The sequence below is a fragment of the Bactrocera tryoni genome, chromosome 2, assembly GCF_016617805.1.
Source record: "Bactrocera tryoni isolate S06 chromosome 2, CSIRO_BtryS06_freeze2, whole genome shotgun sequence".
Taxonomy (NCBI): Eukaryota; Metazoa; Arthropoda; class Insecta; order Diptera; family Tephritidae; genus Bactrocera; species Bactrocera tryoni.
The window spans coordinates 82,182,195-82,203,344 of record NC_052500.1 but is presented as its reverse complement, the minus strand read 5'-3'; the positions used below and the strand labels follow the sequence as shown (position 1 = coordinate 82,203,344).

General features: G+C 38.5%; 4 protein-coding genes across 7 annotated transcripts; 1 reads left to right on the top strand and 3 right to left on the bottom strand.

The window, feature by feature from the left end:
• Window positions 1-1,277: 1,277 nt before the first annotated feature.
• On the bottom strand, window positions 1,278-5,164 carry LOC120768325 (SUN domain-containing protein 3). 2 transcript variants are annotated; one of them, XM_040094964.1, is made up of 5 exons: window positions 3,130-5,164; window positions 2,613-3,044; window positions 2,451-2,543; window positions 2,055-2,221; window positions 1,278-1,535 (listed from the first exon to the last, which is right to left on the bottom strand). In XM_040094964.1, the coding sequence occupies exons 1-5, from the start codon at window positions 3,271-3,273 to the stop codon at window positions 1,505-1,507; spliced, it is 867 nt and encodes a 288-aa protein (XP_039950898.1). In that variant the 5' UTR covers window positions 3,274-5,164; the 3' UTR covers window positions 1,278-1,504. The 2 variants fall into 2 exon arrangements, 1 of the variants encoding a protein (XP_039950898.1); XR_005704748.1 differs by lacking the exon at window positions 1,278-1,535 and having other exon boundaries at window positions 2,141-2,221; window positions 2,335-2,543.
• A 434-nt stretch (window positions 5,165-5,598) lies between these two features.
• On the bottom strand, window positions 5,599-10,590 carry LOC120768262. The gene is made up of 7 exons (XM_040094859.1): window positions 10,063-10,590; window positions 9,090-10,002; window positions 8,242-9,020; window positions 8,083-8,169; window positions 7,750-8,010; window positions 6,925-7,054; window positions 5,599-6,843 (listed from the first exon to the last, which is right to left on the bottom strand). Exons 1-7 carry the CDS (start codon window positions 10,588-10,590, stop codon window positions 6,719-6,721), a joined length of 2,823 nt encoding a protein of 940 aa, XP_039950793.1. The 3' UTR covers window positions 5,599-6,718.
• A 684-nt stretch (window positions 10,591-11,274) lies between these two features.
• On the top strand, window positions 11,275-13,611 carry LOC120768244. 3 transcript variants are annotated; one of them, XM_040094834.1, is made up of 6 exons: window positions 11,275-11,307; window positions 11,390-11,459; window positions 11,540-11,642; window positions 11,711-12,088; window positions 12,142-12,270; window positions 12,472-13,611. In XM_040094834.1, the coding sequence occupies exons 3-6, from the start codon at window positions 11,550-11,552 to the stop codon at window positions 13,558-13,560; spliced, it is 1,689 nt and encodes a 562-aa protein (XP_039950768.1). In that variant the 5' UTR covers window positions 11,275-11,307; window positions 11,390-11,459; window positions 11,540-11,549; the 3' UTR covers window positions 13,561-13,611. The 3 variants fall into 3 exon arrangements, with proteins under 3 accessions (XP_039950768.1, XP_039950767.1, XP_039950769.1); XM_040094833.1 differs by having other exon boundaries at window positions 11,282-11,330; XM_040094835.1 differs by lacking the exon at window positions 11,275-11,307 and adding an exon at window positions 11,323-11,338 and having other exon boundaries at window positions 11,400-11,459.
• Window positions 13,612-13,680: 69 nt separating this feature from the next.
• On the bottom strand, window positions 13,681-19,501 carry LOC120768389. The gene is made up of 12 exons (XM_040095061.1): window positions 19,360-19,501; window positions 19,123-19,243; window positions 18,933-19,067; window positions 18,678-18,865; window positions 18,484-18,618; window positions 17,980-18,101; window positions 17,755-17,917; window positions 17,548-17,687; window positions 16,284-16,378; window positions 16,105-16,209; window positions 15,348-16,029; window positions 13,681-14,947 (listed from the first exon to the last, which is right to left on the bottom strand). Exons 1-12 carry the CDS (start codon window positions 19,499-19,501, stop codon window positions 13,682-13,684), a joined length of 3,294 nt encoding a protein of 1,097 aa, XP_039950995.1. The 3' UTR covers window position 13,681.
• Between the last annotated feature and the right edge of the window lie 1,649 nt (window positions 19,502-21,150).

Sequence of the window (21,150 nt, the reverse complement as noted above, 5' to 3'; positions counted from 1 at the left end):
GGGATTTCGGCAGCAGAACAGCTGTTACCAGCGTAAGTGGTAGTTGTAGATACATAGATACATGTGTGTCTGTTACAGATATAGATACTGTGTGCATGCATTAATCACTTCCCAGTATTTGAAATATAAGTGTTGAACACAGTTAATAAAATATTCTAATTAATTCAAGCTAAATATTTTTAAAGAATTTGAAAATAATTGTATCATTTATTGTATGTGCATATGTATATACAATTTGTATGTATGTAGGTGTATATTATATTATTGAAAATAAAAATAATTAACTTCGGCTTCACCGAAGCTATAATACCTTTCACTAGTGCATTTATTTTAGAATAAAAGGGTGTAAAAAGACATTTATTTCCAATTTGTTTGTTCAGTTTGTATGGCAACTACATATATGATATAGTTGTCGGATGTGAACAATTTTTGAGGAGCTTGAAGCGCTGGCTTGGACACAAATTCGTGCCAATTTTCGTGACGATATCTCATCAAATAAAAGCATCTTCCATAAAACTTTTTGAAATTTATCGTTCAGTTTCTATGCCAGCCATATGCTATAGTGGTCCGATCTCAGCAATTTGTCAGGAGATTGTAGCACCGTCTTAGATAGTTATCCAAGCCAAATTTCGTGAACATATCTCGTCTTATAAAAAAGTTTTCCATATATAAGGTTGGTTTTGATCCCACAGTTTGTATGGCAGCTATAAGCTATATTGGTCCGATTTGCATAATTTCTTCAGAGATTGTAGCGATGCCTGAGGTAACAAGCCATGCCAAATTGCAAACATATGCATTGTGAAATAATACAAGATCTTGATTTTGATCGGACAGTTTGTATGGCAGCTATAAGCTATAGTGGTCCTATAACGCTGGTTCTGACAAATGAGCAGATTCTTAAAGAGAAAAGAATGTGTGCAAAATTTCGGAGCGATATACCGAAAATTAAGGGATATTGTATATACAAACCGACGGCGATAACCCTGATGCGAAGATATAAAATCATAAATAAATAAATTAAATATAGGAAATTTATTTTTGAAAATTTAGAATACCAAAAGTAAAAGCTAAATGGCGCCTCATTTAAACGACAACATTTTCTATAAATTTGACATTTACATACATATGTACATAAGTCAACTAAGCACACTGTAAACAAACGAAGACAAAGTAATAAAAAATATAAATTTTAAATTAAAACCATCATTTAATATATTTTAACGGAATAAATTACAAGAATTATAAAAAATACAGTTCACATAGCACTTATGCAAAAAAAAAAATATTTTTCAGTGTAGGTTTTAATAATGGTGTAAAAAATATACCAAACATAAGTGTAAGCAAGAAAAGTTAACAATTTTCTTTAACAAATATTTTACCTGAGTCATAAAAAAGTTGTAATAAATACTATTTACCGCATGTACATATGTATATTATATACCCCATGTGAGGGATAAAACCTATAAATATGTGGATGATCTTAAGACCTTTCGCCAACTATTGCTCACTTCTGACTACGCCCATAGACTGCAATGCTGTCGGGAGAAAACATAATTAAAATATTTAAAAAAAATGTTTTTCAAAAAATTATGAATAATGGGAATTAGCAAAAAATAATATTTTTAAAATTTATTTTTTAAAAAACATTTTACAAATTTATTTTAAAAAAATGTTTTTCTCTATTTCTCCGAAACATTTTCTCTTTCAAAAATCTACATTTTACAATAATTTTTTTCCGATATTTTTTGAAATAATATTTTTTAAATTTATTTTTTATAATAATAATGTTTAAAATTTTTTTAAAATATTTTTCGAAAATTTTTCTCTTTTAAAAACCCATCTATTAAAATAATATTTTTCTCTTTTTTTTAAACAATATTTTTAAAATTTATTTTTTTAATATTTTTTTCAAAAATTTTTCTCTTTCGAAAACCTTTCTTTCAAAATAATATTTTCAAAATTTTTTTCGAAAAATTTTCCCTTTCGAAAACCTTCCTTTCAAAATAATATGTTTCTCTATTTTTTCTAAAATTTTTCACTTTTCAAAAACCTACCGGTAGATGCAGGTGTATTCCGGATGTCCATGATTCGACTTGAACTTGAAGCGCATATAAAGGTATTTACATTCACTCTTCACCTCGTAATTTTGTGCGGGCGGATGCTGATTTGTGTAGGTAAAGTCACCAAACTTCGCTTCTTTCGATGAAGTAGCGGTGATGCCCTGTAGAAGTTGAATACTTAAATATATTTTAATGGAAGAAAATAAAACTTAAACTGCTTTTCAGTTCAGTTTACAGTTCAGTTTTCTTGCAGCCTTCACATTGCGTTGCTTACATTTAGGAGACATGCGCGAAGTTCATGCTGCAGCTCTCTCTTCCTCTCTTTATTTCAAAACCCCAAACCTAAACTCCGCTACCTATAACTGTCACTAAAGTCCCCTGAATACTTACGTAAACTTCGAACTCCTTCGGCGCACTCGTTGTATCATTATTGGGTGCATTGTCCTTGCACAGATGCGCCAACTCGAAACTCTCCACAAATATCTGCTTGTAAAACAGTTATAAATTTCTCAAAACACTGACTAAAAACACTCAACCGCGCTTAATACTTACCGCCTGCGCCAGCTTGATGGTCACCACCGCCTTGGCGCGCTTGAAAGCAAAACAATTGCCCGGTTCCATGCCGGGCTTTAGCATATTTATAGGCGGATTTGCGCTGTACTGCAGCCCGAGCACTGAACGCACCAGATTGCCGCCATTCAGCGGCTCAGCGTTCACATCATGCACCTTTGCGCCTAACTCCTCCGCTGCATAATTGACACGCGCCGGCATAGTGCGCTCCATTAAAGCGCCGCCCTCACCCTCCGCCGTCATGGTGTGTGCCGTCGTTGTCGTGCGGCCGGTACATTCTGTGAGCCGCAACTGCTTTTTCATCGTGTACAAGTCATCCCAGATGCCGGCGAGCCGCTTCTTCAGTATGCCGTCAACGATCTCATTTAAGTGCTTTGTGTCCCCTTGTCCCGGCGCTGTGTGCAGCACAACGTGCTGTGGGTGTGTTAGTGCGTCGGATGGGTTGGAGAAAATATAAATTTTATGTCCGTTTCATTTTTCGAAACCAATTTCGACTCACCGCTATCTCGTCGACCTCCTCACGCAGTCGGCCGAGTTTGCGCCTATTCTCCAAATTGCTTGAGACCAGTATGTAGATGAAGTAACCAATTAGAAATGTCGATATTAAATAACAAATGCAAACTCTCGTGCGACTTGGTTCCATCGCCTGTGTATTCGCAGTGCGTTTTTGAAGTTTACATTATTTCTTGATAATCAAATTTTCAAAAAAAAAAACTTTGATGGAAAATTTTTGATTGTTTTTGTTGTGTATATTCGTTGGAGAGCACAAAAGAAGGGGGGGACAAAGGGTATTCACAAGCGGTATATATGTATGTTTATATTATATACATATGTACATATGTACCAATACATCAGAAGTCCAAGTACTAAGTCCATATATACCGGAATAAGTATATTAAATGGAAAAAAGCGGTTCTTGAAGAATGAAATGTTTAACAGGAAAAAAATGTCAAAATTACGCAAGATTTTAGAACTCAAACCCCTTTGATCCCCTTAACCACCTACTGTATACTTCTATATTACTACAAAAATTCTACCAGACTCTCTTCGAAACTAAGAACACTCTGTAACTATGGCGCATACATATTTCAGGCGATTTAAAGCATAAAATCCAAAATTGTTGCTGTAAACAAATAGTGTATATGGTCTGAAATATATTACTTGTGCGACTTTTTATATTTCTAAGATTCTCTTCGTTCAGCTTATAGTTAGTGAGTTTAATTTCTAAGAGCAAATTACTGACCGCATTTGGTTGAAGAAAAGGGTATAGTTTAAGATCAGCATCAAAAATTTTTATACGTAGAGAAAAAAACAAAGTATAAATAAAACTCACCACACCTAAACTCACCACTTCTAAATTCACCACATCTAACTAATAGCATTTTTTTCGCTAATTATGTTAACAAATTTCGTTCATATTCACTACGGCTTAATTCAACATCCCTAACTCAACACAGCCAAATTTACCATATCTAAACAACATATTACAATCTGATTTAATTACATTTTTATATTAATGTTATCTAAAACATTAAAGAAATCCATCACATCTAAACTCACCACTTTTAAGTTCACCACCTGACCTATAACTAATGACACTCACTTAAAGCTTACTTAATTCAACTAAACTTCATGCAGTCATCTGTATTACCAAAGCTTAATTAAAAGTACCTAACTCACCAGAGGTGAAATTGTCATACCTCGTAAACATATTATTAACTGATTTAATGACATTTTTCTGTTAATATAATATGGAAATTACTAAAGTAACACACCACACCTAAACTCACCAGTTCTAAATTAACCACATCTAACTAATGACAATTACTTTCTTAAAGCTTACAAAAGTTAAACTTAAGACGACCGAATCACCAAGACTTAATTCAGCATACCTAACCACCACGGGAAAATTCACCAAATGTCACTAGCGTGTTACTTACTAATTTATTTACATATGTACATTTCTATGTTAACATGGTATTGAAAATATCAAAGAAACCCACCAAATCAAAGTTCATAAAATTTAACTAATTCCACTTATACTCGTAAAGCCTACATAATTCAGCTTATCACAAAAGCTGAGCTTATATAATATTGAAAATATCACGTAAACTCACCACACCTTAATTTCCCGCTTCTAAATTAACCATATCTAATGACATTTACTTTCTTAAAATTTACATATTTTTGTTAAACTTTAGATGACCGAATCACTAAGGCTTAATTCAACATATCTAACTCCCCACGGGCACTAATCACTAGCATATTACTTACTGATTTAATTACTTTTCTATGCTTATATACCATGGAAAATATCAAGCAAATCCGCCAAACCTAAGTTCACAAAATTTAACTAATGGCAGTTATTCTCTTAAAGCTTACCTAATTAGCTTATCATAAACGCGAAGTTCAACATACCTAATTCATCACAAGCAAATTCACCACTTCTAACTAGCATATTATTAACTTATTTTACTACATATTTATGTTTATATAATATAGAAAATATAAAGAAACTCACGACATCTAAATTCACCACATTTAACTAAGCAAATCCACAATTTTTCTCTAAAAATATTAACTTATTTCATATTTATATAATATTAAAATATGTAATATCAGGGGAACTCTCCACATCTAAATTCACCACTTCTATATTCACCACATTTAACTAATAAAACTTTTTCACTTAAATCTCCTAAAGAATACATAATTCCGCTAATATAAGATTCACTGAACCACCAAAGCGCAACTCAACTCAACGTAACTAACTCATCCCAGACATATCTTCCACAAATGCTTCTTCCTGGCATCTCTAAGCAAAGTAACCTGCGCTTACTCAAGCGCATTTGTCTCATAGTATACTTATACATTTCATCAAAAATTGCTTACAACAAAAGCTCCGTAAAAGAATTTCCTCAACTAGTTTGATTAAAGCGTTGCTTTATTAAAAACTTTAGCAAGAATGTATGTGAAGAATATGTATTTCATAATTTATTTGTTGCTTCCACTATGCCATTGCAGTTCGCGTGAACTTTTAATTTAGCATTCGAACCTTTGCGTCCGTTCAGAGCCAACCAATGCCTTGCAACAGATGATTGAGGAAAAAAGTAGTGAGAGCATGAGATAAATTGCATATGCGTATGTATTTGTTTTTTAAACGCTAAACGCACTAATCAGCACTATACGTACATACATATTGTTGTTAGTTTTGTAATATCATTTAACAAACAGACATACATACATACATTTATGTTTTCCATTTTTGCAATGAGTTCAATGTGTGTGTGTGTGGGGTAAAGGAGCGCGCGCTGGCGCTCCACATAAGCGTATGCTAGACATACTCTACAATAACTTTAATACATAGGCATATATATATGTATGAGATTATGCGGCAGATTATTCAATATTCGTTTAATGCTGGTGCAAATGGGTGTGCTGGGTTGAGTGGGTGTGTGTGTGTGTGTGTGTGTGTGGGTGTGTTAGTGTAATTACAACATTCTAAACACTATCGCCTAATTAATTATAATAGCTTTAATTTGCGTTAATATTAATTTGCTTTGCTATACATACAAACATTGAGTATATAAATATAAATATATTTCTAAGTATATAAGTTATAGGAATAAATTAACATTACATGCAATGCCACAGAGCGTTTTTCGTTCTTGCTTTTGGCTAAACGCTGTCTCAACAAAACAAATTCTAAACAATTGCATTATCATATTTGCTATATTTACATACAAACAGTTAAACGGTTTATGCGTATAAGTTGCTTTATATCATTGTAATATGTATTGGTAATTCTAAGTCTGCTTGGATTTGCTTTGCTACGGTTTTGACCGACAAGTCGAAGTATACAAGTATACTATATTTATATATGCTTGTAAATTTTTTTGTTTTCGCTTTTAAGTAATAATATTGCATTCGTTCAAGCGCAGTTTGTGTATGCGTGTGATTATGTATGATTATTGTGGCCTACGGCAGCGCGTATAATAATTCATATGAGTTTTTGTTGTTTTTGTATTTCAAATTAAATTTATGTAAAACAGCCATACAATCGCAGTTGCTTATTGTAGCAAAAAAATTTAAGTTTTTCTTGTAAGCCGTAGCACACCGGCAGGATAATACTGTGGTATCAGTATGTGTTCGGGCAGTGGGCGTCGCGGTGTACAACGCTGCTGTGCCTGGCGTATAATATTGGCGATTTTACCTGCAACAAATTAGATTTTGTTAAAGTATGCACTATAAGAAAAAGAAAAACAAGATAAGAAAGGTAAAAAAAAATGTTTACCCAAAACATTCGCCTCGACAAAACGCTTGTCTAAATGCTGGAGCACACTGAGATTCTTTGTGCGCACCCACTGCTGCAGTATATCGGCGACTTTGAGCGGCACTAATGCGGTTGCGTTGTCCTTCGTGTCCTTGTAAGGCAAAAAAAAGTATTTTTTGAAATTCAAAATATGAGAAATAAGAAACAAACGTTATCAGGCAATAATACCCTTTACAAATAAAAAAGTTTTCCCTACAAGAACTTGATGTTGATCATTCAATTTGTATGGAAGCTATAGCTACAGCGGACCGATCTGAACGATTTCTTCGGAGATTGTACCGTTACCTTGAGCAATAATGCATGTAAAATTTCGTAAAAATATCTCGTTTAATAAACAAAATTTTCATACAGGAATTTGTTTCTGATAGGTCGGATTGTATAGCGGCTATAAGCTACTTCCCACATATGATCAGCCTCTTGCGAAGAAAAGGACGTGCGCAGAATTTTAAATCGTTACATCAAAAACTGAGTGACCATATCCCGTATATACAGACAGACGTACATGGCGAAATCGACTCAGTTGTTGTTGTAGCGGCAGAATTCCGGATAAAAAAAAACGGATTCGCTCTGGTTACGTAGATCCGACTGTCGTGGGAACGGCTCATCGACTCAGCTCGTCGCGCTTTTTGTTTAAAAATATATTTTATAGGGTCTCTGAAGTCTACTTTTGAGAGTTACACGCTTCGTGACAAGTTTAATATACTTTCCTCGGGGGAATAAAAATATTTGTATGGAACAAACTACATTATTTAAAGGCTCAAACTCCATTAGGTATAGCGCTTTTACCTGCTGAAACTCCACCTCCACCTGTTGTCGCGTGGCCAGCTCAATCAGACGCTTCAGTTTTGGATGGTTGCCATGTTTCTTCGATTCGTGCAACAGCAGATGCTTTAGGTCCTTGAATTCCTTCAAGTTTTGCTGTTTGCCAAGCATTGTGGACATTTGCGTTGTTGTTTTTGTTGTTGTAGTAGTCGTTGCAGCAGTATTCGAGACGTAGAAAAGATGCGATTTGATAATTTCCAAATTATATGATACATGAAGTTTATCCTAGACAAGAAACAAATTGTTAAAAAAATAAAAAAAAAAATGTTTTTAATATTTTTGGAAATTTTCACTCACCAGTGCCTGCACTAGCAACTCCTCGCTTAAATTTAAAGTGGCAACTGTAACAGTTTCCTTTTCAGTCAGTAGTAAGTTTTTCAATAGCTGAAGAGTTTAAAAATTCATTATTATTATTCACCACACTCACATACACATATGCATTTCTTAAACACTCACAAGCTCGTTGTCGAAACCGCTATCACCCGCAGCCGCGCGTCTCTGCTGCGAGGCGTCCTCCTCACTTTTGCATTGCTGCAACACCTCAGCGTCGCAAGTGCGCGCACGCACACGAGTGCGCACGCGCGGCTTAATTTTTAACTTTGGATCGCCGGCGCACGGTCCGCTATCATCACAACTAACACTGTCGCCCAGCCACCTGTCGTCCTTCATCATGCGTATGTCGCGAAAGGCCGAGCTAGCCCAGTCCACACACCGCGGCTGCAAGTAATCGCCGATCGCTGTGCCGAGCATGCACTCGTCATGCGCGTCGCGCAGTACCAATGGCGAGCCGCTGCGACAACGCGCTGTACTCGCCGACGTGCCGAGTGTAGCGCGCTTAAACAGCGCGATGCTGCTGCTGCTGCGCTTGCGACAACGTGTGCAATCATTCGTGTCGATGGCCTTGCCGATTGTGTTGGCGAGAAATTCCTTTTCCAAACAATCCAGACACGTGTCGTCGTTCACGCTCAGATCGTCGCAATCGTTGGACGCCGCTGTCGTTGCTGTGTTACTGACTAGATGGGTTTCGGCGCGCATGCAGTTTTCGGTGCTCATGCCGACTTTGGGCGCGGAGCAGCGAAATTCGGCGCAGCTGGCGCTTCGCTCGTCGAAGCTTGTGCTGTTACAAAGCGTGGTCAGAGCATATGTTGAGCGCAGCGAATTGCGCGATTTCGATGAATTTTTGGAAGATGTGGACGAGGATGTAGAAAATGTGGAGAATCGTTTCGGTTTGGCGCCTGTGCGAAAAGAAAGTAATAAATACTTAAACTTGCCGAGCCGTAAATGTTAAAAAGTTTTTAACATACCTGTCACTTTCGATGGCCTGGACTTTCCTTCCTCCTTGCCGTGCAGCAGATCACGTCCGAAATTCGAGAGTAATGCATTGGGCAGCGAGTGTGCGGCGTTAAGCACTTTGTTGGTTGGTACCGCATCCACGGTATCGTCTGTCATGCCCAGTGCAGAGGCGCGATCACTTTGCACATGCTCGTAGGCATCGCTGTCGCCATTTTCGCCCTTTATCTGATCTAAATGCATGGTGATTCGGGCAAAATTCTTGCTGATCATTAGTTGGGATTGCAGCGTTTTAGCGGGTGGCGGTGGCAAACTATCATCGATTGGCGAACTGAAAAGGAGTCTTTGCGCAGCAGCAGCGCCATTACCGTAGTGTCCCAGCGTCGCTGAATGCCGTCCACTCAACTGGCAGGCATCGCGTTGCATTAGAAAAGCGTCGGCGTGGCCAGGTGCCGTCTCCACGGAGCCATATTCCACCTCAGATAATGGATCCGGTTCGAAATCCATTTCAAGAAAGTCTGTTTCGTCATCCGCCATGCAGGTATTCCCAGTACCATGCCCACGTCCAGAAATAGTATCTAGTGCGAGATCAAAATCGGCGCCATCTCCGCGATATGCGTAAACACAATCATCTGAGTTGAGTGAAATCTCTTCGGCATCAACATCCACATCGTCTACGTCATCATCACCTTCTAACAGCAATAAATCATCACCATAGTAGTTATCACTCGCGTAGCTCAGATTTTCGGTGGAGTTGTTAAGCGAAGCGCTGCGTGATACTGCGCCAGCTGCAGCTGCAGCGGCTGAGAATACATCAAAAGTGCAAGCATGGAAATCGCTGGGCGTAGCTGCTGCGGCTGCCGAGTCTGCCATGGCATCCTGGGGGGATGTAGGTGAGTCCACTGTGATGCCAGTCCCACCATTTAGCTGCAAAGTTTATAATAATTTAATGAACTAAACAATTTTATATGAAATTCAATTGTCAACCTTTAACTCTGTACTGCCGTTAATTTTTCCAACGGCACCTGCCAGGTTCATGCTATCTGTCATGCCAAAACCCGTGCGTGCAACCCCAACCGTTTTGCTTTCACAACTGTCAACTTCGCCTCCATCACCACCACTACCAGCAGTTATTTGGCCGATGCCGGTACATGACGCATCTGTTGTCACATTTGCCAACGCTACGGTTGCAATATTCACTGTGGCCGTCATCGCTGTCGTTGTTGTTATGCCGACATTGCACTTGCTTTGTACATCCGTTGAATTATTATTGTTGTTATTGTTTATATGTTGTTGTCCGCAAGACAACCAGCTGGTGCTACTACCGCTGACACCACCACCACCGAGACAATTGCATTCACCCTGCACCGTAGCAAAAGGTTTGGTTGCCCCAAAGCCAGCGCCTACATGCGTCGATTTATTACAGCGACCACCACTTAAGTTTTCTGTGTCAGAATTATTTTTGAATAGAGTACCATTACTACCGCTGGTGTTACGCCCTTGCAAATTTTCCATCGCCACCGTTGAGGACGTTAGCTAAGCTAATTGTGTTGTATCAGTAAATTAGATAAAAATTGTCCTTCACACAACTTGGCAATGGACGCACGATTCCCTATAGAAAACTACTTCTGTTATATTCGTTCTTTTTTTTTTGCTATTTCTGTTTACACCGTCTGTTTAAAGTCTCTACGCCGTGGTTTTTCCGTGGCCGTTGCTGCGTATTTAACTTTTTCGATTTATTCATTACCACTTAGCCGCAATCGATGAAAGTTTAGTTGTTTCGTACTGGTTTTAACTTTTCAACATTTTCTTTGTTTTTGTGTACTATTCTTTTATTGCGAGAAACGAAAAAATTTTCTTATGCATAGAAGTCGAAAACAGCAACAACTTTGACAGAATGTTTTGCGACTCGTTTGCTTTGTCCTATTCTTGTTAGCTTACAATGTTGTCATACCACAAAATATATTCAACAGGGATTATTTCCAGCCTTTATTTAGATTAGAAAACAAGGGCGGTGATGTACATATAAAGTATATTTAATGAAACTTTTAGAAGTGTGTATAAAAACAAAAGCTGGATTGGGAAATTTTTGTTGCATTTATTCCTTGCATTAAAACTTAATTAATAGTTAAAAGAAAAATTCTGTGTATTATGTTTTGATATGTTCAATATGGTAGCACTTTGGATTATTTGTTTTTCAAATTGACCGCCGATGGACAAAGTTAACAAGTGGTAATATCAACTGATGAAAAAATGTATTTTGGTAATAAATATATGTTATAATATTTGTAATTGATTATTTTCTTAATTTTAGGTATTTTCAGATTCAAAGCTACACATACAAATTTAGTTTTTCCAGTACTTGCATTTACCAGTTATTACATGTAAGATTTATCTCTACTTCGATATTATGTGTGATAACAAAATCTTATATGTATGTGTTGCTTATTTGTTTTTGTTATAGCTTTACGCGAATGTCTTCATATTCTTTTCGTGGTGCAGTCAAAACATGGATTCCCCGTGAGGAGGAGCAAACTGCGCCACACACCGCAACAGATTCCCAACAGGTGAGCTAGTGAAATCAAAATGAATGACCTTGAATAACCTAACCGCATTTATTCTTCTCACCCATCAGCTACAACTCAGTAAGTCTGCACAACAGCTGTACTCAGATCCCGCCAATGATAAATGGTCTGTAAAACAACTTATGCGTCTTCTACGCCTCTATGGTGCGCATCAATGTCTTTGGGACACACGTCATCCTGACAATAGAAATCGCAAATTTCGTAAAGCAGCGCTTATTGATATTACAGCGGCTATGGGGGAGGGTAATACATGTTCACAGGTCTTGCAAAAGATCAATGTCTTGCGTGCCACTTATAGATACGAGAAACGGCGCATTAAACAGCGCATACGCAGAGGCATAGGCGCCAAAACGAAACTCAGGTGGTTCGCATTAGCCGATTCCTTCCTGAGGAATGTGCCTAGGTCCGAGATAAAAAAAAAGAAAGAGGTACATATGTGTGTTGCTGCTGTTATTATTTAAAAATCCATTTTTTCGTTAAGGATGCTGATACTGACTCAGATTTAGAAGATGCTATAGTGTTTACTATTGAGCCGGAAGTGTTGACTTCACTGTCAGATGATGAGAATTTTCAAAATGATGATTATTACATTAAAGAAGATTTTGACCAGGTAATTATTGTCGATTTTCTTATTTTTTGCAAATGCATTTATGATGCACAAACAATATCAGCTCTGTTAGTTCTTCAACTTGGACTTTTCCATTATACTTTCACTTTTGTTAATTTTTTCGCATTTCATTTCATCACCACTGTCCAAATTTTGGAAATCTAAAAAAATAGTGCAGTTAACATAAACTCATTCTTTGTTCAGGATAGCATACGTTTCCCAACTGTTAGCACTACTGAGGACGTCGGTCCATCCCTGCGTGAAAGTGAACAAATATCTACAAGTATAAAACGGAAATGGACTACTCATGACTCCTTGCAATTTATTTTTCTGTTACGCTCCTATCCTCTGCTTTGGCAGTTGGACATAAACGACCCCTTAGTGACGGAGCAACAGGCCACACAGCAAGAAAAAGCCATCGAAGATATTTCCCATACGATGCAATTGCCAAAGCAACGCTTGCGCAGACGCTTAGAAACTTTTCTGGACACATACCGTCGTGAGACGGAAGCTATTAAACAGGATAACCAACATAAACCGCGTTTTGCTTGGTGGCCCATGGTACAGGAGTACTTGGAGACGCCCCAGTTGGCGAAAATTAATATCAACGAAAACACGGAAGAGTATAACAAGCGGAAACTTAATGAAATTACGTCATTAGTGCCTTTGACACTTGATGGTAATACTGATGAACCAAACGACGCCTTATATTTAAGTGCGCCATCATCCCCCACCGTGTCACAAATTTTTTCACCAGCTTCGCCAGCAAACAACGAAGATAGCATTAGTAACAACGATACTTACACCGCGGAGCAACAAAATTTTAGCAATCCACCCTTGAAACTCATTTGGAATGGTCTCGAGGACGACCTCCTCGAGGGTAAATGGTCGCTTAAACATTCAGTGAAGTTTTTGCGTCTCTATGGTGCACATCGCTGCCTGTGGGATCTTAATGACCCTGACTACCGCTCGCGTGAAATGCGCGGGGCCGCAATCGAGGATATTGCCGCGGCTATGGGTTATGATCTGGACGCTGATTATGTTGCAAAGAAAATAAAAATCTTCCGCATTACATACATGCAGCATCGGAAGCGCATGCTTGAGGCCATTAAGCAGAATAGAGCGCCGGACGTGCAGTTGCGTTGGTTCCCTTTGGCCGATAGTTTTTTGCGTCCACACATCGGCTTGCGCTCGATCAAAGAGCAGGAGCGCGAAATGCCACAATTCGATTTTCAATATGTTTACGCGAATTTAAATTTAATTGATCCCAGTCTGCTGGCGGATCTCAAGTGAGGCTTGAGCTGAGGAATAACTGTAATAAAAACTATTGTCTTCTAAGTAAAATTTTATATATTTTCATTGATTTCTGTTTTCTTTGCATAAAAATATAAATTTACAAGAACATTAGTCGCCACTAAGCCACGTCTTCATTGCCCTCCTCGGTGCCCTTCAATTCCACAACCGATGCGAGTGGCCTTAATCTTTTATCTTTCAATTGTTGCCCCCGTTTTGCTATGCAAATTTTTCCCGCCTTTCTGATACGCTCTATGTCCTGCTTGGTACCATAGATTTTCGACGGTTTCCCACAACCACAGGGGCAAACAACGATGCCCACCTTACCGGGTGGTAATTTGATTTTTGGTATCGCACCACTAGTTGTGGGCCCATCAACTAATGTCTCGTTTGTACTCCGCTGTGCTATTAGAGTTGGTTCTTTGTGATGTACGTTCGCGCTTCTCTCACTCGGCTGGCTACGGCCACGTTGTTCCAGTGTTTTTGATATGCTGCGAGGACCACGAAAGCATTGTAGCATTGTGCTGATGTCACTGCCTCCAGGACCGGGATAACGAAATGCCTCGTTCTTCCACACATTCCTCGGTTCTTTACGCTTATCGGGCTTACGCTCAAGAGAACGGGCTTGCAGTAGCTTAGCCGGCATATCCGGATATGATTCGAACGTAAAATTGTCTTTCATATCGTGCCCTCCTTGACTGGGCTGTTGCTGTTGTTGCCGCTGTAGGTGGCGTGGCAACATGTCACGCCGACTTAAACGTTCTGTAAATTGTTCAACAAAAGGATCGTCTACACCAAATCTTCTGTAGTCCACTAAATATGGTGCATTTTCGGGTGGATGTTTTAGTGCCAAACTTGTGCCTCTCGTGGGCGTTCGTTCGTTACTTCTCGCGCGTGTGATATGCGGTGTCCCAGCGTACGCAGAAACATGTCGACTTGTGTATGGTGTAACGCGACGGCTAGAGTGTGGTGAGTTCGAGCGGGAGGTATATGGCGTGTCTGGATGGCTGGAATATGGTGTTGTAGCGCGGGTGGAGTATGGTGTGGCGGCGTGACTGGAGTAGGGTGTATCTAAGCGATTGGAGTAGGGTGAATTGGGTCGAGTGGAGTGTGGTGTACCGGCGCGTGTGGAATATGGTGTATTGTTGCGTGTAGAATATGAAGTGTTGCTACGTGTAGAATGTCCTGTACCTGGTCGACTAGAGCTTCGTGTTCGCGACGATCCTCTACCACGATGGCTATGATGTGACTTGCTTGGCTTTAAGCGACTTCTTGACTCTCTATTTGACAAGGCAGATCTTCTAATCATTTCTTCTAGACACAATATGAGTGGCAGCAGCAGTAGCAACAAGCAAATCGCAACGAATGCACCAAACCAGTAGAGATTCTGTTGGAGAAAAGAGTTGTGAGCATACAGTAGAGATAGAAATTGAAATTAGTAGTAAAAGGCGGTGTTTAATATAAAATAACTATTAGTCTAGTCTATATTCCTTATGAACTATACTCGTATAGTTAAGTAGTAAAGCCAAGGCCGTAGAAAGAAAACCTGGAGTCCGGAAAGATACAAGTGAGAATCCTTCCCCGATCTTCTCCGCCCCCCTCTCTCTCTATCTCGTTAACTGAGTCGATTTAAACTCTAATAAATCGAATTCGTACCAACTTTAATCAGCGCCTTAAGGTAGGCAACAATATAGAACATAAATATCGATTGTCTAACGGTTTAGATATTTTACAAAGTTCATAAACGATTAATTCAGTTTCTTTCTAGTAATTTTCTCCTAACTTACCATTGATGGCACCAGACACTCACAAGCCGGCGTCTTTAGTGACTTGTAGAGCTGCGCTACGGATTTACAGTTAGTACCCTTTGCGCTCGCTGATTGGGATATGCTCCTCCTTAGTGGCTCTTTGCCCGCATTGAAGATCGCACGTAAATTTTTCGTTAATTCCGTTATGCCGTCAAATTCGCCTGTGTCATCCCTATTGGCTTTCAATTGTGTGGGTAGATCTTGTAACAGTGCCTCGACACGCCATGTGGTTCTGTATAATTTATCCATTTCGCTGGCCACTTGTCCGTGCAGCGACACAGCCATAGTGTTGCCAATGGCATGTGTACAATTGAGCTCTTGTAGAGCTTTAATTTTAGTCAGCCGATTGGCGTGCCAGATTAAAGCGAATGGTTCTATATTTTTAGGCGCATACACTGCGACTTTCAACATTTCCACATATATGTCCTGTATTATGGTTTTGTTGATGCGAAACCGTTCAAAGTTTTCGGTGGAACTCGGTTTGGTAGTTGTTGCGCGTTTCACACGCTTCGGCAGGGTTTCAATCGTCTTTAAAGCCGCTTCGATATCACTCGTGCTAGTGTCGTAGATGCTTTTGACACTCTTGTGACTGTAATTGTCGAACATTGCAGAGTTGATTATGCAATCGTCAATAATGTCGGATCTGGCAGCATCGACGGCACTGCAAAAGAAAGTATTTTTTTTAATATTGAAAGTAATTTTTGTGTCTAAATACTGTATTGTGCCAATACATTACCGCTTTCCATCGCATATGCCATCCTTCGCCACCATTCCATGCAGAAAGTAGTACATTATTGTCAGCACAAATACCAGGTAGAATACAAATATAAAAGCTGCAGTGCTTTCGCGTACAATAACAAGAAAATTAAAAATATAAATTAGAAAAAAAACATAATTTCACCCACATTGACTTACGTCAGCGGCAAAATGCCTGCAATCCATTTACATTTGCGGCAATATAGCGAGCCAAGGTACCAAAGTGGCATGAATATAAGTGCGAGGAAAACTATCTGAAAAAAAATGCTGTATGTATATGCGGTTCGAAAATCCGGGCTACATTGAGCCATTTTTTTTCTGATAGTAGTGTTAAGTGTTCCATAAGTCGGCTATAACCGCATAGGCAGTGTCTACGCCAATAAAGAAAGAAGTGTTAAGTGAATCGCTGCTGAGGTAACCTCTAAAAAAGCCTGCTTCCTACCTTTTCTATTCTTTATCGGACTTCGGTGTCTTCGGGCTCAATAACGCATTCTCTAATGACTGTAATACATTAAGTTTAAGGTCTTTTTGTCATTTACGTTAACTGTTTTGAAGAAAGTCTAATCATGTAATACGATCTAGACTTCAAATGTAGACCTCTGCTACCTATCTCGCTTCCTCGTTGCACGAAACTTAAACACTCTCCCCCACCTACCACATTCACAAACTGAACGAAGGAATACAGACTTGATCTTAATATCTCAGTCGTTGGCGTTAAGATTCCGACTTTCAATAACCCTGAGATTTTGGATGTGACTTTCGACAGTCTGTGCTCCTTCACTCCTCACACGATTGTAATTATTGCCAAAGTACAGAGCCGCAACAAAATCCTTAAGTCGCTAACCGGCAGCACATGGGGAAAAGACAAATAAACGTTGTTGACAACATACAAGGCAATCGGCCGGCCGGTCTTTAACTACGCCGCACCAATATGGTCGCCTGGATGCAGTGAAACACAGACGAGGAAGCTGCAATCATGTCAGAACTTTGCACTTCGGACCGTCGAGCCTCTGCATAGTGAGGTCCATATGCTCCCAGTTAAGGAGCATAATAAAATCCTCTCCAAGCAATTTCCGTTGGGGTGCTTTCGCAGAAATCATTTCTCTAGTCACCTGCTTGGAGCGGAACCGCCTCCTAGGAGCATCAAGAGGTCCTTCATCAACTATGTCGAAGTAAGACAATAAACTTCAGACATGCACACAGTGGTGCCATGAACACCTTCGCCGACTCCCTCTCAGTGAATGGCGTACTTGGAGTAAGTCCGCCATCCACTGCAGGCGAAGAGCTCAAGTTTCCGCGAGAAAGGAGAGTGATCCTTATACCGCGTATGAAAAAATCGATAAAACTTCGATAATAAAAAATCTGTCCATGTCTGCGAAAGCATTTCAATTTTATGTAAATATAAGATTCGTATCATACTTACCAACATCATTAATATGCTTGCAACATATCCAAAGGTTATGAGAGTATCCGGAAACTCGATATATCCAGCGCCCCTCGAGACTTCACGCAGGTTTTCTTTAAGTTCATACATCTTATTTGCTCTCTGCTGCAAACTAGTGCCTAAAACGACGATATTAGGTAATTGAGTAAGTTTCGCGAAAGCATTGCACAATTTTGGTTGTCGTACCGAGTGCCTTTAATTTAGTTTCAATATTTTGCAAATTTTTATCGATGGTATTTGCGAATTCCAGACTTCTATCGTTATTTTTGACATGTTCCGTTAGCATTTCGTCAGATAGAGTTTCAAGTTCTCGATAATAGTTGTAGAATGCGCGATTTTGTTGCATAACCTGGCGGTCCAAATTTGGGGGTAATTAATTAATGTATTTGAAAGGCAATCTATAGGTTTTACCTTGTATACGACATTTGCGAAGTCCTCTCTCACTCTACGTACCGATTGCAGAGCTTTCCGACTCTCCATGGTATTCACAATCTTCGCGAATCTCGTTGCGTTTGTGTCATAGTAGCGCCAAGCTGGAAATTTAGAAGACGTTTTTGGTAAAATACTGTTAAGGTTACGATAAATCTGCTAAAAGTTAAAATGTAAAATGGGAACTAACAGTCGAAATATTCAAAAGTTTGTGAGGACTGAAATGCAAGCCGGAGATGAAAATAATTAAGGTAATATTTTTTAGTTTCTGAAGAGCTTTATTAGCTCATTAGTTTCATCAGTAGACTGTGCTGAGATAACCTTACTCTTCAACTAAAAATTATTTCAAGTCAAAATCAAAGCTTCATGTTGACTTTACCCCGAATTAAGAGAAAGAGCTCGTATAGCTTTCTACCAATATGTTGACTTTATCCCGAGTTACGAGAAAAAGCTGTTTTTTTTTTTTTTAGTAATGGGGCTACTTACAGTCCAAGAAATGCAACATATAGGCATTACAGTGCGCGAACGTCTCCAATAATTCATCAATATCACTTTTGTAGTTCACTAGATTCAAATTATCTACGCTTCGAAAGCTTTCGCCTAAATATGGTTGAGCTTTTTCTGTAAAAAATCATATTAAGCTTGCAAAGAAAGCTTTCAAGTAAAAGCTACTCAAATACTTTCAATGGCTCTGTGAAATTTGGTCGAGAGTTGATTGACGTTCTCCAAAGGGCGTGCAAAATTGACATTTTCCAATTTGTCTATGATTTCATTAATGCTTTCGTCGGCAAGCTTCAGACGCCAAGCACGATCTTCCTTCGTTTTACGGATATTTTTATTAGCGCTGAGCATAATGGCAATAGAAAAGCTTAAATGCCAAAGAAAAAATAACGAGTGAGTTGCCTTGGAACTTTATAAACTATAAAGTGACTCACAGTAAGAACACGCAAGTTATCACGACCAAAATGTAGCACATGCAAAACCACATGCTCAATTCTTTACTGATTTCATTGTCCAAGTAGCGATAGAGCGGCGTGCCCACTCGCCAACGGTATATGGCATATGCAATGCTGTAAATTAGTCTAAAAGTAATTAAATTTTCTAAAAAAAAGTAATGTCACTTACCCGCATATAGTTACCAAAATGCCTAAAATGAGCAGATAAATTAGAAGTGGGTAGTCTGATAACAGTGGCAGGAATTCACCACTGCGAAAGCGTTCACCATAACCCACACTAGTTGCGTAACCTGCAAGCAAATTTCGTTTGAATGAGAGCTATGCACTTCCTTAAGTCACTTTTAGTATTTGTAAGCTGCCAAAGTCTACTTTTAGGCGCTCAAGCTTATGCTATAACGGCTCCTACCATCTGGCAACTCATCTGCTGCGGATAAGCCAACAAAAGCATCGCCGATACTATACATCCATCCTGGTGAGCAGCTGCTTTGCTTCCTTCCGCGCGCCAAGTTCAGCTCAAAGCCCCTGGCAGGGTTATTGTTTGCCCACATGACTTAGGCGGTTTGAGATTTATTTTTACTTCAGCTATAATATTTTTTATTCCTTTCTCTAGGTGTTTCCATAAAAATACATTTTAGTACGTTTCATTTATCGACAATTTCAAAAACTTAAAAGAAATTTATTTTCAAATATTTTGATTATTTTCCGTTAAAATAAGTGCACAATATAATTTTTATACTATGTTCACACACAACAAAAGCTAATACAACCAAAATTTATTTGATTTAAAAGCTTAATATTTATTAAAAAATTATAATATCTCAAATATTTCGTTTGAAAATTTTTACATTCGATTTGGCATTGAAAAATGGAAAACAAAATTTCAAAAATGTTTGAAATTTCTAACTTTCTAATAATTTGGGATTTTTTTAAGTTTTGTAATGTGAAATAAGGTGTTCATTATTGAAAAATTGTAAGGTTTTGTGTTGAGATGGTGAATAATTTCGTATTCGTAAAAATATGCTCAAACTATTTTTAAACAAATGATTTGAGTAATTGTACATTATACTTTTTTGATTATAAAAGATCGCAAAGATTAAGTGAAACACTCACATATTTTTGCCAATGGGTGCCTTGTCGTATATGCAATGATTTCATTTATGAACTAGTGAAACACTCACTCAATATATGCTCGTACTCCTGTCTTTAATTTAGTGAGAGTGAGTGTTAAATGTTCCACTTGTTCAGTATAGGATTAACTCAATGTTTTGCTAATGGGTACTTATTTGAGTTAATACTATACTGAACCAGTGAAATTTATGCTATTTCTTATAATTAAATTAAAATGGTATTCTTTCAAAGACACTTTTTATATTGGTCTATACGTATAGTACATATAATTAAATATATTCGTGCGGATTGCCAAGAGATGGCGTATTCTGATTACTATTTCTTTATTCCATTATTTCAAGCATTCGTTGTATTTTAGGTTTGGTTAGGTTGTACTACTGGTCCTTAGTAATCTCAGGTGGAGGTACAGTTTAATTTTAGCTGAAGTACTTGTATTCTTGATACAGCTTGTTGTGTCCTTTTCTTTAGAAGTGATTTTTTACGTGACGGGTTCCAAGCCCAGCACACAAACCTGGGGAGGATGATTCACCTTCTCAGTTCCGCTCGCCTTCGAAGGGATAGTTTTTGGATACTTGCTCGAAGATCGGAAGTCGTGAGCTGTTTCAGCTATATGTAAAAGAAGCGTTTCTGGCCACTCCCAAGTACTCTCAGAGAACTTTTCCTCACTTACGTATACTTTTGCACATGGCTTCAACAATCGAACGCAAAATAACTCTTGCCAATAGGTGCTACTTCGGACTGAGTAGGCAACTAAAAACTAAAGTCCTCAATCGACGAACAAAAACTAAATTCTACAGGTCATTCATCATTACCGTCCTGCTATATGGTGCAGATGTATGGACGATGATAACATCTAATATCTCGGCGTTACGAGTTTTCGAGAAAAAAGTTCTGCGGAAGATTTATGGTTTTTTGCGCATTGGCAACGGCGAATATCGCAGTCGATGGAACGATGAGCTGTACGTCAACGTATTTTGCGAACTTTAAAAGCGACTTGAAATCAAACTTTGATACTTCATCTAGTCCCTTGAACTGCGAAGCTCCTAGATATCTAAGCCGATCATATACA

What these genes read in the sequence shown, in the direction of transcription:
- LOC120768325 (XM_040094964.1), bottom strand. Translation starts at nt 3,273, where the DNA reads ATGGAACCAAGTCGCACGAGAGTTTGCATTTGTTATTTAATATCGACA. An exon ending in CCATCAAGCTGGCGCAGGCG is followed by an intron (nt 2,544 to 2,612) that starts GTAAGTATTAAG and finishes TTTTACAAGCAG; the next exon opens with ATATTTGTGGAGAGTTTCGA. An exon ending in CGAAGGAGTTCGAAGTTTAC is followed by an intron (nt 2,222 to 2,450) that starts GTAAGTATTCAG and finishes CAACTTCTACAG; the next exon opens with GGCATCACCGCTACTTCATC.
- LOC120768262 (XM_040094859.1), bottom strand. Translation starts at nt 10,590, where the DNA reads ATGGAAAATTTGCAAGGGCGTAACACCAGCGGTAGTAATGGTACTCTA. An exon ending in ACGGCAGTACAGAGTTAAAG is followed by an intron (nt 10,003 to 10,062) that starts GTTGACAATTGA and finishes TAAACTTTGCAG; the next exon opens with CTAAATGGTGGGACTGGCAT. An exon ending in AGTTGCTAGTGCAGGCACTG is followed by an intron (nt 8,011 to 8,082) that starts GTGAGTGAAAAT and finishes TTTCTTGTCTAG; the next exon opens with GATAAACTTCATGTATCATA.
- LOC120768244 (XM_040094833.1), top strand. An exon ending in GCATTTACCAGTTATTACAT is followed by an intron (nt 11,460 to 11,539) that starts GTAAGATTTATC and finishes TTTTTGTTATAG; the next exon opens with CTTTACGCGAATGTCTTCAT. An exon ending in TTAAAGAAGATTTTGACCAG is followed by an intron (nt 12,271 to 12,471) that starts GTAATTATTGTC and finishes TTCTTTGTTCAG; the next exon opens with GATAGCATACGTTTCCCAAC.
- LOC120768389 (XM_040095061.1), bottom strand. Translation starts at nt 19,501, where the DNA reads ATGTGGGCAAACAATAACCCTGCCAGGGGCTTTGAGCTGAACTTGGCG. An exon ending in ATAACTTGCGTGTTCTTACT is followed by an intron (nt 18,866 to 18,932) that starts GTGAGTCACTTT and finishes TTGGCATTTAAG; the next exon opens with CTTTTCTATTGCCATTATGC. An exon ending in ATTTCACAGAGCCATTGAAA is followed by an intron (nt 18,619 to 18,677) that starts GTATTTGAGTAG and finishes GATTTTTTACAG; the next exon opens with AAAAAGCTCAACCATATTTA.